Source organism: Hyperolius riggenbachi, chromosome 2, assembly GCF_040937935.1.
Source record: "Hyperolius riggenbachi isolate aHypRig1 chromosome 2, aHypRig1.pri, whole genome shotgun sequence".
Taxonomy (NCBI): domain Eukaryota; kingdom Metazoa; phylum Chordata; class Amphibia; order Anura; family Hyperoliidae; genus Hyperolius; species Hyperolius riggenbachi.
The window spans coordinates 238,641,466-238,657,687 of record NC_090647.1 but is presented as its reverse complement, the minus strand read 5'-3'; the positions used below and the strand labels follow the sequence as shown (position 1 = coordinate 238,657,687).

The following is a 16,222-nucleotide window of genomic DNA, read 5'->3' as shown; positions in this document are numbered from 1 at the left end:
TCACAATTTGAAGATTTGCACACAAGAAAGCTATGGCTTTGGGCTGGGGATGCCGTGAAACGGGCCTCTAGTTTGTGTTGTCCCCCCAGGCCAAAAGGTCCCAGTCCTCCCCTGCTTTCCTGCATCCTTTGTTGCCAGGCTGTGGGTGTATCTACTGAGAAAGAACACCAGTGTATCTTAGCGATATGCTTCGTCTTCTATAAATATTCATTTTGTGTGATTATTTCTACATGTTCATCATGGTTGCCACAAACAGAGGAAAAGTTGGCTTCGTGTTAGTATGAAGGAGGGGAGAATGTGTTTTATACTGCCATGAAATGTACTTAACCCTTTTCAATCCCTGCGTCGGACTTTATTATCCAAAAAGAGGAAGCGTTACACAATAGTCCAGTTATATAAGTCCACACTCCTGAATGTGCACTGCATAAGATGATTATCACATAAGAGTCTATATGCCAATCAGGGCCAGCTTGCACCAGGGAATCAAATGACGTTTTCAAGACAGGGATAGCCTCCACCACACCCGTTGTTTGGCACTCCCCATGCTCAAAGATTGTCTCTCGGGCTAGCGGACACCTTGGGACCGTTTATGAGTTGTCCCCACCTCTTTATCCTTTCCTTGATCCCTCCTCACCACTCCAAATGTAACAGTATCCAGCCAACATTCAAATTAAAAGCCTTGCAGAGTGTACAACCATAGATATTTAATGATAATAAAAAACATTACACTAACATGTAAATGGAAGATAAAGTCAAATAGAGTAATTTAGCGACAGGCTCTCCCCTGTTTGTGAGCCACTGGTGGGCTCTGTACCACGCTTCTGTGTTGCCGGCCAGGCTCACCTGGGATAGTGATGCTGCTGTGCACTCCGATTCGTCCGCTCCCCATCCTCACCAGAAACACATGGATTCACTTCTGCATTCCAGCTCCGCCCAACATGTGCAGGCGCACTTAGTGACAAAACATGTTGGGCGGAGGTATGGGAAGGTAAGGGAAAGAAAAGCATGAGCTGTGTTGCTGATGGTGTTGATAGGTCAGAGCATCAATCAGTGGTCAATACCTAAGCAGGCAGCAAAAAGGTAATGTCTTGCAGGGCTCTAAAGAAAAAACCCAAGGTATCTGTGAACGGAGAGTCATGTTGTAACAATTGTGAACTATAAAGTTAATTAGAGAAGGTGGGATGACAGTAGGCCCAATGTCAGCAGATTGAACTTACATCTTATTGTCAAAGAGTTTCATCTTATTGTTAAAGACCTGCCATTCCACCTGCATCTTCTCTCAGATATTTCATGGCCCATATGCAGTTAAGTTTTTCTCATGAGTTATCTCCTAGGAGATAATTTTCATCTTCTTTTTACAGTAACTTTAATCATTTTACAATTGAAAATGTACCCAAAAGTAGGTGAAAAAGTGCTATCAAAATTATTTTGAGTATTTTCTTGCTTGCTGGTGGTTTAAAATGCATTTTATGACCAAGTGTAAAAATATCACTTAGGAGAAAATGTAGGAGAAAAATGGATTAAATATGGATTGGATGACTGTGGCGCTTTGTATCAATAATAGTGTGGGCTGCAGAAAGAGCTATGGGGTTTGCTCAAAACCTCATCGATTTAAGGACATGTATATTGATACACGATGCAAATCATAGGTAGAAATTTCCAATGGAAGACTCAGGCCCATACTTAATACATGTATATTGTTTGCCTCGCTGCGCCTCAATGACCATACATTTAATGCTTCAATAAAATTTATTATAAAATTAATTGGTCAGGATAAAAATTAATGATATTGAAATGTCTCCCAAGCTTTTACTGAGATCAGCTGACCTCACCACACTGCATACCTTCATGCACACTGCTCCATTCACAACCTGGATTGGTTAAATCCCCCCCACAAAAAGCCAGCTGCTGCCGCCCGTGATCGTGTAGGGAGATTCTATCCCAATTGCGTCTGGTAACAGGCTGCAGGCTTGTCCTTTGAATGTGGCAGCGTGATTAACACCCCAAAAAATAAGTGCATGCAAAATAGTTAAAAACATAAAAAATGTAAAAAAGGATTCCGTTAGTCACTTGTGTTATAATTCATAACATTCATATGCTCCGCACACGGCGTATTAAAGCGTATTGTGGATAGATTCAAATTGTCAAACAATTCATAGCAGTCTTGCTGCTCCGCATATAGCGTGTAGCTGATAGACTCACGTGTCCTTCACTGAGCGGTTAAGAAGTTCAAGACTGGCAGCCAGACTATGATAGTCCTTTCCCGCAGCTCAACGAGCTCCCTTGTCCCGGCCGGAGACACCAAGAGCCCGGAGCCGCGTGTAACGGGGAAAGGGGACAAGATATGAGGGAACATAATGAATGTATTAAAGCATCACCTTTCCGATTGGAAAAAGGTCCTGAACCGCATTGTGATAACAAAATTGTGAAAAAAAGGCTCCTAGGGACACACCGGTGTATGCAAATTGAAAAATTCTTTATTGGCTGAACATGAAAACGAGACCACTATTGCATCAAACAACGAAGCTAAAAAGCAACAGCGCTGTTGTCATTAACACCAGGCTTACCACCAACCGTACTGACACACCTCCCCATACATACAAATCAGGCTTGGGGTACCCCGCATAGAGTACAAACTACAGTCCATCCGCAAAGGGCTAAGCACAAGAGGGAAGCAGCGTGGAGAAGGGTGGCAATTGCTAAGCAAGCATGTCCAGCAACAAACGAACAGACGTGATTAAGTCTCATTCAAGGGAACCGGCATGCCTAATAACATTGCATTGACCACAAGAGTGTTGATACTCACGACCTCCAACAGTCCGTCGGGAGTAATGCACTTCAGCTTCACCTGGCTATATTATGCTAGCCACCCAGGCAGGCTGCAGATATTGTATTCCAGAGGGGGCCCCCACCTTGAGATGTAATCCGGCGTGTGATCTGATGGCACTGGCAGTTTGAACTTCTCCTGCTATGGAGCGGGTAGTATGCACATGCATGCAGGCGTCCAGTGTGGGAGGTCTCCACAGAGCTGAATCACTCTGGTCGCTCAGAGTCCGTCCATCAACACGGCCCTCTCACGCAGTATCTATTCCCGGTAGCTGGCGCCGCAAGACGCCAGTCTCCACGTGTGCTTGCGGAGTTGCTAGCGCATCATCGCCTAGCGGGTCGGAGGTCAGTGGGCTGGATGGATGCAGCCAATCACCGACTAGTTTCGCTTGGCAACACCAAGCTTCATCAGGGCGACACCAAGAGCCCGGAGCCGCTTGTTACTTGAGATGGTATTCTCCGTGGACCGGAAGTTTCAGGTGACGTCACCACTCTGTGTCCACCAATCAGGGCCTACGCGTTTCGGCAGGGAACGCCTACCTTCATCACATTTGTAGGGATAAAGAATCACATTTGTAGGGATAAAGAAATATATGAGGCAATTATGCCTTAAAAAGTATTTTATAAAGAAACCCCCAATAGTTGCCCAGGAGGGTAAAGAAGTCTTCATACATACAGACTTAAAGAATCGCTCTAGATTCAACCCTACCCACGAGATGAGTGACTCAATGACTACTTTTGAAACAATGGTAATGGGGGATATTAGAAAAATGCGGGAGGACAGAAGTTCCAACTTGACTATAAGGGAGAAACAGGCTATGAGGAAACTGAGGGAAGATACGGGAATTATCATCAGACCAGCTGATAAGGGAGGGGTAATAGTTGTTTAAGATGTGGGGGACTATAACAAAGAAGCTGACAGACAATTGGCTGATGATCGAACCTATTTGAAACTCCAAAGGGACCCTAGCATTAATTACCAGAAAGAATTGAAGATATTGATAGAAGAGGGGAAAGAACAAGGAATTTTAAATGATAGGGAAGCTGATTACATACTCCAAACCCATCCACGGTTACCAGTATATTACCATTTACCCAAGATCCATAAGAAATTGGATAACCCACCTGGGAGACCAATCATCTCAGGTATTGGATCCTTAACAGCCAATTTATCAGAATATATAGATCAATTTTTACAGAAAGCGGTAATACGAACCAAATCATACATTAAAGATACAGGCCACATTTTACGAATTTTAGAAGATTTAGACTGGAAAGATGATTATATATTATGTGTGGCCGATGTGAGTTCATTATATACAGTAATTTACCACAGGAGGGGTTTGGAGGCGGTCAGGTTCTTTCTGGAAACACTTACAGATATCCCACTAGATCAGGTCAGATTTATCGAGAGAGCCATTTATTTTATTTTAACCCACAATTTTTTTTATTATAATGGACAGTATTATTTACAGCGGGTAGGAACAGCGATGGAGACTAGGTTCACACGTGGGTTCGCTAATCTTTTTATGGCGTAGTGGGAGAAGTTTGTTCTAGGGGGCCCAGAGAGCCCAGGTGCGGACCTAGTATTATGGCGGAGGTTTATTGACGACGCCTTTTTTGTGTGGGGTGGGGGAGGAGCGAAATTGGATTCATTTCTCACATGGATGAACACCAATGAGTATAATTTATCCTTCAGTAGTGAATATAGCAGTGTAGTGGTCCATTTTTCAGACCTAAAAATATTTATAGAAGCAGGCAAGATTAAAACCACAACTTTCTTTAAGAAAGTTGATACAAATAGCTTTGTATATCTGGATAGCTGTCATATGATGAAGTGGCTAACTAACATTCTAAAGAGTCAATTCTTACGAATTTGTAGGAACTGCTCAGAACTGACAGATTATAATAAACATGCTGTGACCTTAAAAAAGAGATTCACAGAGAGGAAATATAATGAACTGACATTAGAAAGGGTTGAGGAGGAAGTACGTAATTGTAGCAGAGGGGATTTATTGAAACCGAGAAATAGACAACCGACTTCACCACCATTGAGTATCAAAATGAAATATACACAACAGCCCAATAAAGTTAAGAAAATTGTCGGGAAATATTGGCATATACTACAGCAAGATAAGACACTAAATGAGATTTTATCAGAACAACCCAAATTCACCTTCAGCAGAGCCGCCAATTTAAGTAGTATCATTGCACCGACTGTACCTTTAAGAGGGGGGAGAAAAAATGGGAGGGGGGGGTCATTTCAAAAGATGTAGCTTCTGCAATCCTTGTAGAAATACTAGACACATAGACCCCATAAGTAAGTTTAAATCATGTGTAACAAATGAGGAGTACAACATCGGGGACAATTTAGATTGTACAAGTATGGGAGAAATATATGTTATAGAGTGTGGCTGTCCAAAGCAGTATGTGGGTAGAACTAAAAGGAAATTACTGTCTAGGATTGGGGAGCATATTAATAACATCAAAGGGGGGAATGACAAATTTCCTTTGAGTAAACATTTTAAGGAAAAACACAGTGGCAGCTTGACTTCATTAAAATTTTATGCTATAAAACAGGTAGAGAAAGATTGGAGGGGTGGTGATTTTATCAAGAAAATCTCAAGAGAAGTAACAAAATGGATATATTCTTTGAATGGTCTGGCCCCGTACGGATTGAACAATGATGCAGAACTTTTTGCTTTCTAAAGGATCTCTGAGACAGAACATTTACAGATTAATAACAAGGATGCAACCTACGTAAATGGAAGAAGAATTGTGATTATAAGTTACCATGGCGATGAGTGGAGGAGGTGGAGACACAGCGATAAAGGACAGAGGAGGAGAACCAATCAGGAAGGCCCTGATGAAGGTAGGCCTTCCCTGCCGAAACGCGTAGGCCCTGATTGGTGGACACGGAGTGTTGACGTCACCTGAAACTTCCGGTCCACGGAGAATACCATCGCAAGTTACAAGCGGCTCCGGGCTCTTGGTGTCTCCGGCCGGGACAAGGGAGCTCGTTGAGCTGCGGGAAAGGACTATCATAGTCTGGCTGCCAGTCTTGAACTTCTTAACCGTTCAGTGAAGGACGCGTGAGTCTATCAGCCACACGCTATATGCGGAGCAGCAAGACTGCTATGAATTGTTTGACAATTTGAATCTATCCACAATACGCTTTAATACGTGGTGTGCGGAGCATATGAATGTTATGAATTATAACACAAGTGACTAACGGAATCCTTTTTTACATTTTTTATGTTTTTAACTATTTTGCATGCACTTATTTTTTGGGGTGTTAATCACGCTGCCACATTCAAAGGACAAGCCTGCAGCCTGTTACCAGACGCAATTGGGATAGAATCTCCCTACACGATCACGGGCGGCAGCAGCTGGCTTTTTGTGGGGGGGGGGATTTAACCAATCCAGGTTGTGAATGGAGCAGTGTGCATGAAGGTATGCAGTGTGGTGAGGTCAGCTGATCTCAGTAAAAGCTTGGGAGACATTTCAATATCATTAATTTTTATCCTGACCAATTAATTTTATAATAAATTTTATTGAAGCATTAAATGTATGGTCATTGAGGCGCAGCGAGGCAAACAATATACATGTATTAAATATGGGCCTGAGTCTTTCATTGGAAATTTCTACCTATGATTTGCATCGTGTTTCACATATGTCTCTGTAAGTTTAGGTATGTTTGACTGATTGCTTCAGATGCAGGTCTGGCAAAACAGTTCACAAACTCACAAAAATGTTCAACACAGCAGATAGCTATTGGTCACTCAATGCCATTAGCTTCTTTCATGTCCCTTGATAAGACAATATCCATGGTTACATTCTTTTAAATTGTCATATTTTAGGTTCTGTTCAAGTCTGGCAATATAAGTGGGAAAAATTATATATTTTTTGTTCTAAATGCCTTAACCTCATGTAATTGCTCAGTCATACAATAGAGGGAATATGTCCTGCTACGCACTTAGATTGAAGCAACATTAAAGTTTATAAGCACCTGTAACTACCAACCCTTTGCAGATAGAAAACATAAAAATATAAGCAGCTTGCTGAGTGAGTCATGCATCCTTTCAGCTGCTGTCATCACCTGCTAACTTGGAGATTTATTTAATAATAGTGCAATGAATATGCTGTAACTCCAGTCATCAGCAGGAAATGTGAGCACTCCGGAACAGTTTCTGTTATCGCTAAAGGAATCTTGTACATATATGGTAGTGATGACCACATCTCATAAAGCACACTTTGCAACAACTTTAGCCTCTGTATCCACTAGTTGACAGAACAGGTTGTTCCCACAATTGATACTAATGCATTATACAATATAGGTCAGCACTCCATTTATAAGGGCCCAAATAAAGACATCATTTTAATAAATTTTTTCTTTTTTTAATCCAGCCAAGGACATAGAGAAAATGAAGGTTATTTGTAACATAACTCATATTCAACCATAAGTGATGTGACCAACTCCAGCAAAAGTGAACTTCTACGCACCTATATATTTACTTTTCCCAATGATAAAATGCATGCTTTTAATATATTTATTATATTTATTTTCTTTGTGTTCCCATTAGAAGTATGGCTATTACGTTATTGATTGATGTCTAACTTTAAGATATTTTAAGCAGGCTTAAGTGTTACTAGGTACATTTTAGTATGGATATTTATATAACATACTGTATGTCTTCACTACACAAATGTTGTGGTTAAATTACTTTAAATGTCATCTTTAATTTAAGTTTACAGCTGTTAGGGCTCTTTTACACTACATGCTATTCCAATTTTATATGTGATTCCAATTTCGTATGCGATTAAAAAAGGTTCTGTATGCTGCTTTTTTTCTGTATTTTTCTTCTTGTGTTGCTGGCATCCAGTGAAAACCACAAACTGGAAGTGCAAATCCATATCAGATTTGCGATTTACAGTGGAAGCCTTATATCTTTTTTTTTACAGGAAAACTACTGGAAAACAGTATACGGCTGACTTGGTGTTAAAAATGCTAATAAGTCACCTCTGTGGCCCTCATTCAATTCACTTTGGCCTTTATTAACTTAACTTTTTCTCCTAAGTTTTCTCCTAGGAGATAATTTTTCATCTTTATTAAAAAAAATACCAATTGTTTCAGCATTTTTCTACCTAGAAAATACCAAAAGGTAAGGGGAAAAGTACTATCAAAATTATTTTCAGTGTTTTCTTTCTTCCTGGTGGCTTTAAAGGCATTATATTGTCAATGTTATCTGGAACTCAATTAACCAGCAGTCTCAACCAACCAGCACAAATCGCTAGCAGTCCTCACAGTGGTGAAGTCCAAATTCTTCCTAAAGACTGGTTTCAATTGCTGTTATATTAATATAAATATACTTTCAATTACTGTATTTTACCATTTAATACAAAGTTCATTTTACAGTGGAACCGTGGTACTCTTTTATCAAAGCAAATTTTCCCATGAGAATTAATGTTAATTCAAGTGATTCGTTCCACAATCCAAAAACAGTTATAGAAAAATATTTGATACAAAGGACTGTACAGTATAAAATAAATATGTAATCAAGACTGTCACTATAACCAAATCATTATTATCTATTGGTTCTCCCTAACCTTTTGCGTGTGTGGCTTTAACAAGAAATGTATCCAACCACAGTTGCTTTTGCCTATTTTTGAGGATTTCATGGAACTATGACATTGTACAGTTCCTACACTCATATTAAGTACAATCCTGCGGTGTCAAAGGGAGAACTATCAGCTCAGTTGTGATGAAGTGATGCATGTATACTTTTTTTTTTCTTGTATATCATGACCTTGCTTGTATATTAAGTAAAAAAAAAATCATCAAAAATGTTTACTTGTACTTCCAAACTCTCTCAAACCAAGTTACTCTCAGTTCAAGGTTTTACTGCATGCATATAGAGTGGGGTATATTACTATATTAGTTAGGCCTATTTTAAATATTGAGTCTCAAGCGTCTAGAAAGCAAACAAACTTTTCAAAGCGCTTTAGCAGAGCGATTTGAAGTAACACCTGGCGCCAGGTGTTACTTGGACGGACTGCTGTTGTGTACTCCTACTGTATATTGCCTGATGAAGCAGGTTTAACCCTGCAAAACGCGTTGCGATCATCCTCTGGAGTGTACCAATAAATCTACTTTGTTGTGAATACACAGCTTTATGTGTCTGCTTGCAGGAGGTAAGTCCACCACTGCCTCTTAAGCATTTTTAGACTTTTTACTGATTGATTTTATCCTTTTGGTGCCTCTGTCCTCTATTACGTTATATAATATCCACCCCTGGTGGAGGGGGATACCCCTTTCTTTCTTATCTACAGAGAGACTTCTTAACCCTGAGTGAGGACAGGACAATCTCCTCACCTGCCTTTACAGTGGTTGCCTGGAGATAACCCTGGTTTGTGAGTATATCCTTATACTCTTATTTACATTATCCAATTATCAGTACCTACTACACTATATTGGGCTCTCGGTTCTCTCTCTTTTACATATATTAGAGATGTTCAGCACAATAGAAAAGCGTGGGCACCAGCAGCTTGACTTGAAGCATTTATTGCACCAACGTGTAAAACAATAGTAGTATCAAATATTAGTTGTAAAGCCTTAGGATTACATCACCCGTCCAGATGACACCCTGCACACAGAGCCCCCGTCCTCCGACAATTGTTTTGCACCAGCTGGTATATTAGAGATGTGCAGCATATATTAGAGATGTGCAGCATATACTAGAGATGTGCTGCATATACTAGAGATGTGCTGCATATACTAGAGATGTCCTGCATATACTAGAGTTGTGCCGCATATACTAGAGATGTGCTGCATATACTAGAGATGTGCTGCATATACTAGAGATGTGCAACATATATTAGAGATGTGCAGCATATATTAGAGATGTGCTGCATATACTAGAGATGTGCTGCATATACTAGAGATGTGCCGCATATACTAGAGATGTGTTGCATATACTAGAGATGTGCTGCATATACTAGAGATGTGCTGCATATACTAGAGATGTGCTGCATATACTAGAGATGTGCCGCATATACTAGAGATGTGCCCCATATACTAGAGATGTGCTGCATATAATAGTGATGTGCTGCATATACTAGAGATGTGCTTCATATACTAGAGATGTGCAGCATATACTAGAGTTGTGCAGCATATACTAGAGATGTGCTGCATATACTAGAGATGTGCAGCGTGTACTAGAGATGTGCAGCATATACTAGAGATGTGCAGCATATACTAGAGATGTGCAGTGTATACTAGAGATGTGCAGCATATACTAGAGACGTGCAGCATATACTAGAGAACTAGAGATGTGCTGCATAAAGTAGAGATATGTTTCATATACTAGAGATGTGCTGCATATACTAGAGATGTGCAGTGTGTACTAGAGATGTGCAGTGTGTACTACAGATGTGCAGTGTGTACTACAGATGTGCAGCATATACTAGAGATGTGCAGCATATATTAGAGAACTAGAGATGTGCTGCATAAACTAGAGATATGTTTCACATACTAGAGATGTGCAGCATATAATAGAGATGTGCAGCATATACTAGAGATGTGTTGCATATACTAGAGATGTGCAGCATATACTAGAGATGTGCAGCATATACTAGAGATGTGCAGCATGTACTAGAGAACTAGAGATGTGCAGCATATACTAGAGATGTGTTGCATATACTAGAGATGTGTTGCATATACTAGAGATGTGCAGCATATACTAGAGATGTGCAGTGTGTACTAGAGATGTGCAGCATGTACTAGAGATGTGCAGCATATACTAGAGAACTAGAGATGTGCTGCATAAACTAGAGATATGTTTCATATAGTAGAGATGTACAGCATATAATAGAGATGTGCAGCATATACTAGAGATGTGAAGCATATATTAGAGATGTGTTACATATACTAGAGATGTGCAGCATATAATAGAGATGTGTTACATATACTAGAGATGTGCAACATATACTAGAGATGTGCAGCATATACTAGAGATGTGCAGCATATACTAGGGATGTGCTGCATATACTAGAGATGTGCAGCATATACTAGAGATGTGCAGCATATATTAGAGATGTGCAGCATATACTAGAGATGTGCAGCATATACTAGATATGTGCAACATATACTAGAGATGTGCAACATATACTAGAGATGTGCAGCATATACTAGAGATGTGCAGCATATACTAGGGATGTGCTGCATATACTAGAGATGTGCAGCATATACTAGAGATGTGCAGCATATACTAGAGATGTGCAGCATATATTAGAGATGTGCAGCATATACTAGAGATGTGCAGCATATACTAGAGATGTGCAACATATACTAGAGATGTGCAGCATATACTAGAGTTGTGCAGCATATACTAGAGATGTGCAGCATATACTAGAGATGTGCAACATATACTAGAGATGTGCAACATATACTAGAGATGTGCTGCATATACTAGAGATGTGCAGCATATACTAGAGATGTGCAGCATATATTAGAGATGTGCAGCATATACTAGAGATGTGCAGCATATACTAGAGATGTGCAGCATATACTAGAGATGTACAACATATACTAGAGATGTGCAACATATACTAGAGATGTGCAGCATATACTAGAGATGTGCAGCATATACTAGGGATGTGCTGCATATACTAGAGATGTGCAGCATATACTAGAGATGTGCAGCATATATTAGAGATGTGCAGCATATACTAGAGATGTGCAGCATATACTAGAGATGTGCAACATATACTAGAGATGTGCAGCATATACTAAAGATGTGCTGCATATACTAGAGATGTGCTGCATATACTAAGTATTTACAAACCTTTTAGCAAGTAGAAATACTTATTTTTCATTTTAAGTACAGGTTTTCTAAGTGGATTTTGAGGTACAGCCTAATTTCCTTAGTATACAGCCCCAGAGTTCACTTTCATGTTGGAAAAATACAGCAGAAAATAGCTATCATTTTTTAATAGCTCCTTTCAAAACTATAGCGTCTTGCATTTTTTAAAAATAATAATAACTTAACAGGAAGTTCAGCTGTATACAACAATTACATTGCGGTACGATTAATTTGCTCTAATTTGCTTCACTCTACAGGATACTTTTATTGATGTATACAGCTGAAGATTTTCCATTTTGACTCACATATTTATAGTGCTTACAATAGTGTGATGTACTGCATTACATTTCCCTGTGAGGCTCAGCACTGTGCTGTCAAAATGCACAGTTGCAATGTGATTATACCGAAATAGCTCTCCCTCTACGGAGTTGTTGATGTAGGCCATTAAATGGTGGATATTACGAGATAATGATAAATTAATCACTGTGCAGCTGACTGCCAATATGTTTTTACTTGTATATTACCCTATTTATTTAATTTACTGGTTAATCTTGGGGAAAAAAAAACTTGAAGATTAAACTGAAAATTAAGCGAATTCATATTTTCTTGTTTAATAATCAATATATTTATTTCTCTACAAGCCATGAGGTTCCAAAATACATAACTGTACCCAGGAACAATGACAAAGGTAAGCATGCATAGGTACTAGGGATGATCAATGACATGCAAATATTTCCAAATTCATGCAGGGTTATGTACATTTTTATGCAAATATATGCAGCTTGAAAATGGACCAATCAAGTCCCACCAAGGTTTAAAATGATTGACCCATTTTCAAGCTGCATACATTTGCATAATAGTTACATAATCCTGCATGAACTCGGATATATTTGCATCTCATTGATCATCCATAATAGGTACGGCTCAGTAGGAATACAGAATTCATTTAGAATCATAAGTTGCTTTGTAATAGTTACTGACAAGGTATATTGATATGTGGATGACTTTGTCCTGTACTAGTCTGTCCGATATGTTGGGAACTTTCTTTTTGTCATTCTACATAACTTTCTGCTCCAGTGGCTCTAAAGATATTGTCTTGCAATGGCACATTACCCTTTTAGCATGAAATAGACAGTCCAGATCAAAGGCTCTGCACAGCCACTCAAAATTGCCTAGTGACTATGTAAAGATTATCAATATAATTTGCCCGTGGTGACTTGAACACTGACTCAAATGACAAAAGCAATTACACTCAGACATTGTCTGTCCCACTAAACATGATAAATGTTCAAGCAAATTCATTGCTCATTTTTTTCCTGGGTATTATATTGAAATGTGGATCCGATGAGGTATGTAGCAAGGGCATTTATAGAGCAAACCTAAGAGCAACATTATATCCCCTCAAAACAAAAGACATATTCAATATGATAGAAAGTATGCCTGACTATGCACTGCTGTAAAATATGTTACAGTGCTATTATTTGCACTGCTGTAAAATATTTTTAACTCACACTGTTGGAATAACACTGTTAGTTTGCAGGTAGTTACTGATTTTATGTAGGCAGGTAAATAAAATAAAATATTACAATTTAGTATTAGAGAAGTCTATAGGAAGTGGGGCAAACTATTCACACAGCAGATGACGTATTATGAAGCATGACCTTGAAAAGATGTTTCTCTCATTGACAAGTCTGTAATCCATGGGTCCTAAATTGACCTGTGATGAACAAACATTATGGCTGATAACTGATATTATGTAACTATGAGAACATAAAGTATACTGATTGGGCAGCATTCTGTTTTTCTGCTGACTGGCAGATAAACTTACAGTGGAAATGCATGAAGGAATACTTATAATTCTGACCAGCAAGTTTTGTGATTGAAACACCTCTGCTTAAATGCACAGCTATTCTGGTGACAGCCTAATTTCCTGTTTAAAGGACAACTGAAGTGAGAGGCATATGGAGGCTGCCATATTTATTTCCTTTTTAACAATACCAGTTGCCTGGCAGCCATGCTGATCTATTTTGATGCAGCAGTGTTTGAATAACACCAGAAACAAGCATGCGGCTAATATTGCCAGATCTGACAATAATGTCAGAAAGACCTGATCTGCAGCATGCTTGTTCAGAGTCTATGGTTAAAAGTATTAGCGGCAGAGGATCAGCAGGATAGCAAGACATATTGCTTAAAGAAAATCTGTAATTAAAAAAAGTTTCCCTTGGGGGACTCACCTCGGGTGGGGGAAGCCTCTGGATCCTATCAAGGCTTCCCCCGTCCTCCTGTGTCCCATGGCAGCAGCGATAAAGCTCTCCGAACGGTCGAGGATATAAATATTTACCTTCCCGCCTCCAGCACAGGTGCAGTATCGGCTCTCCGCTCGGAGATAGGCGGAAATAGCCGATCTCTGTCGGTCAGCTCTACTGCGCAGGCGCAAGTCTTCTGCGCCTGCATAGTAGAGCGGACCCGACAGAGATCGACTATTTCCGTCTATTTCCGAGAGGAGAGCCGCAACAGCTCCCCCGCTGGAGCCAGAAAAGGTAAATATTGCACAGCCTGACAAATTGTCGTCTGTGCGTTCCGTGAGCGGCAGCAAGACTGCCGTGGGACACAGGAGGACGGGCGAAGTCTCGATAGGATCCAGAGGCTTCCCCCACCCGAGGTGAGTACCCCTACCGAGGTGAGTAACCCTACCGAGGTGTGTACCCCTCAGGGGAACTTTTTTTCATAAGAGTCTCTTTAAAAGGAAATAAATATGGCAGCCTCCATATCCCTCTCGCTTTAGTTGTCCTTTAAGAGTTTTGGCCCTGCCTGTTTGCTGGACATGAGGAGAGCTGTATGACTGCTTTGGTCTTTATCTGCATGTACATTACCGTGGCAAATCAAAGACGACTTATGATTTGTGACAGATTTGGCATGGCATGTTGCCTGTGTCAGTAAGAACGTGAACCAAGCATGTTATGCCCATGTGACAAATGACTTGTGTTACCCTGCATTGCAAGGCGTGCGCTAATTTGAATTTTTTTCAAAAACATATTTTTTCAGAACTTTCCAAGCAAAATAAATAATAATAATTTTTCTGACTAACTTCATACTCCACATTTCACACTGAGAATGTTGGGTTGTGATAAGATCACAATGCAGTAGTACTGTGCAGGCTCAGATTGCTCCCCATGTTTCTGGCGATGGGGCGTGTGCACGTGGCCAGGCCAAAGCATACTGCTTTGATGCACTGAGTTAGTGGGGCATCTAATGGAGGATCCAGGCAGCCCGAAAGGATGGCGAGTGACCGATTAGGGGGCTGGAGGACGTCCCAGGTATGTACAATTTTTCATTTTTATCAGTCTCAGGTTTACTTTAAAAGCTTTTATATAGACAAGGTGTAATACAGAGAATGAGGAATAATTCATGAGAAAAGTTTTGTAAATGAACCCAAAAATCATCATGATTTATGCATTACTGTATTTTGTTTTTCCATCCTACGGCATCTCCAGTACACATGATCATTTTTTACATATCATATGTAATTCAAATAAAATAGCCAGGCTGGCATATTGAGTTACTGCAAATGTATGTAAAAAATATCTATCTATCTGACGCAAAAAGTATATTTTTAGCATTTGTAAATTAATCATGTAAAGTTTTTTGATGTGTAGTTTTGCTTGAGCCTTAATTGGAAAGTCAGCACATCCTACTTGCATGAACCATGTTTAGCTTTGTGCTTTACAGCTGTGATGCAAGCTGAAAGATTAATTCCACTAAACTTGAAAATACATTCATATCTCCTCCATTGCTCAGGAGCCTTCCTCCTGTTAAATCACCAGCAGACATCAAAGCAAACTCCTGCCCTTGAAATAGCCAAAAGGAGAAGTAAGCGAACAAGCTTATAGAGCCATCACACCAGCGCTCTAATTATAAAACTGAGAAATAATGAGCAATGACGTTCATGCTATTTACAGAGAACAAGCACACAGCCTTGCCTGAATAAGCCTTCAAGAAAAAGTTCCCAGGAAACCCAAGTATATGTATCTCAAGCCTCACAGTAATTGATAACTTAATGAATCTATAGCTTTTAAAGCACGTTAACACAGATGACACATTACAGTCTGATTACTTACTGAATCACTGTGAAAAGTCCCAGTGGATTATTATCACAGAGGTCCATGCTGTTTAACGGAGTGAAAGGAGCTTTCGCCTGCAAAGACCTGTGCTGGCTTTCATGTGAGGGATTGAAGCTATTGTGTCTCACTTTGAATTTGCACTGAGCAGTTGACAGTATTGGTGCACATGGAACTATTTAGCTTGAGGGGTTGTCATTTGTTGCACAGCAGTATGTTTCTGAATGTAGAAGCCACAAGACCAAATACAGCGATGTATGCTTTCACACTTAAATCCGCATGACAAACAATATTATTCTACTGACTGCAAGATTAAAAAGTACTGCAGTGCAAAAAATGTGAAATGAGCATATTGAAAAATCCCTGAAATATTATTGTTCTTAAATGGAGGATGATGGCATTCTACTCGCCACAATA

At 39.7% G+C, this 16,222-nt stretch overlaps 1 protein-coding gene across 2 annotated transcripts in view; it reads right to left on the bottom strand.

Annotated features, from left to right (window-relative positions):
* The window catches only part of FRMPD4 (FERM and PDZ domain containing 4), a 562,898-nt gene extending 547,005 nt beyond the window's left edge, over window positions 1–15,893 (bottom strand). For both annotated transcript variants that reach the window (XM_068268359.1, XM_068268361.1), the window contains exon 1: window positions 15,806–15,893. In XM_068268359.1, the coding sequence (XP_068124460.1) occupies window positions 15,806–15,852 (47 nt within the window). In that variant the 5' untranslated portion in view covers window positions 15,853–15,893. The remainder of the gene's footprint in view (window positions 1–15,805) is intronic.
* Window positions 15,894–16,222: the final 329 nt, after the last annotated feature.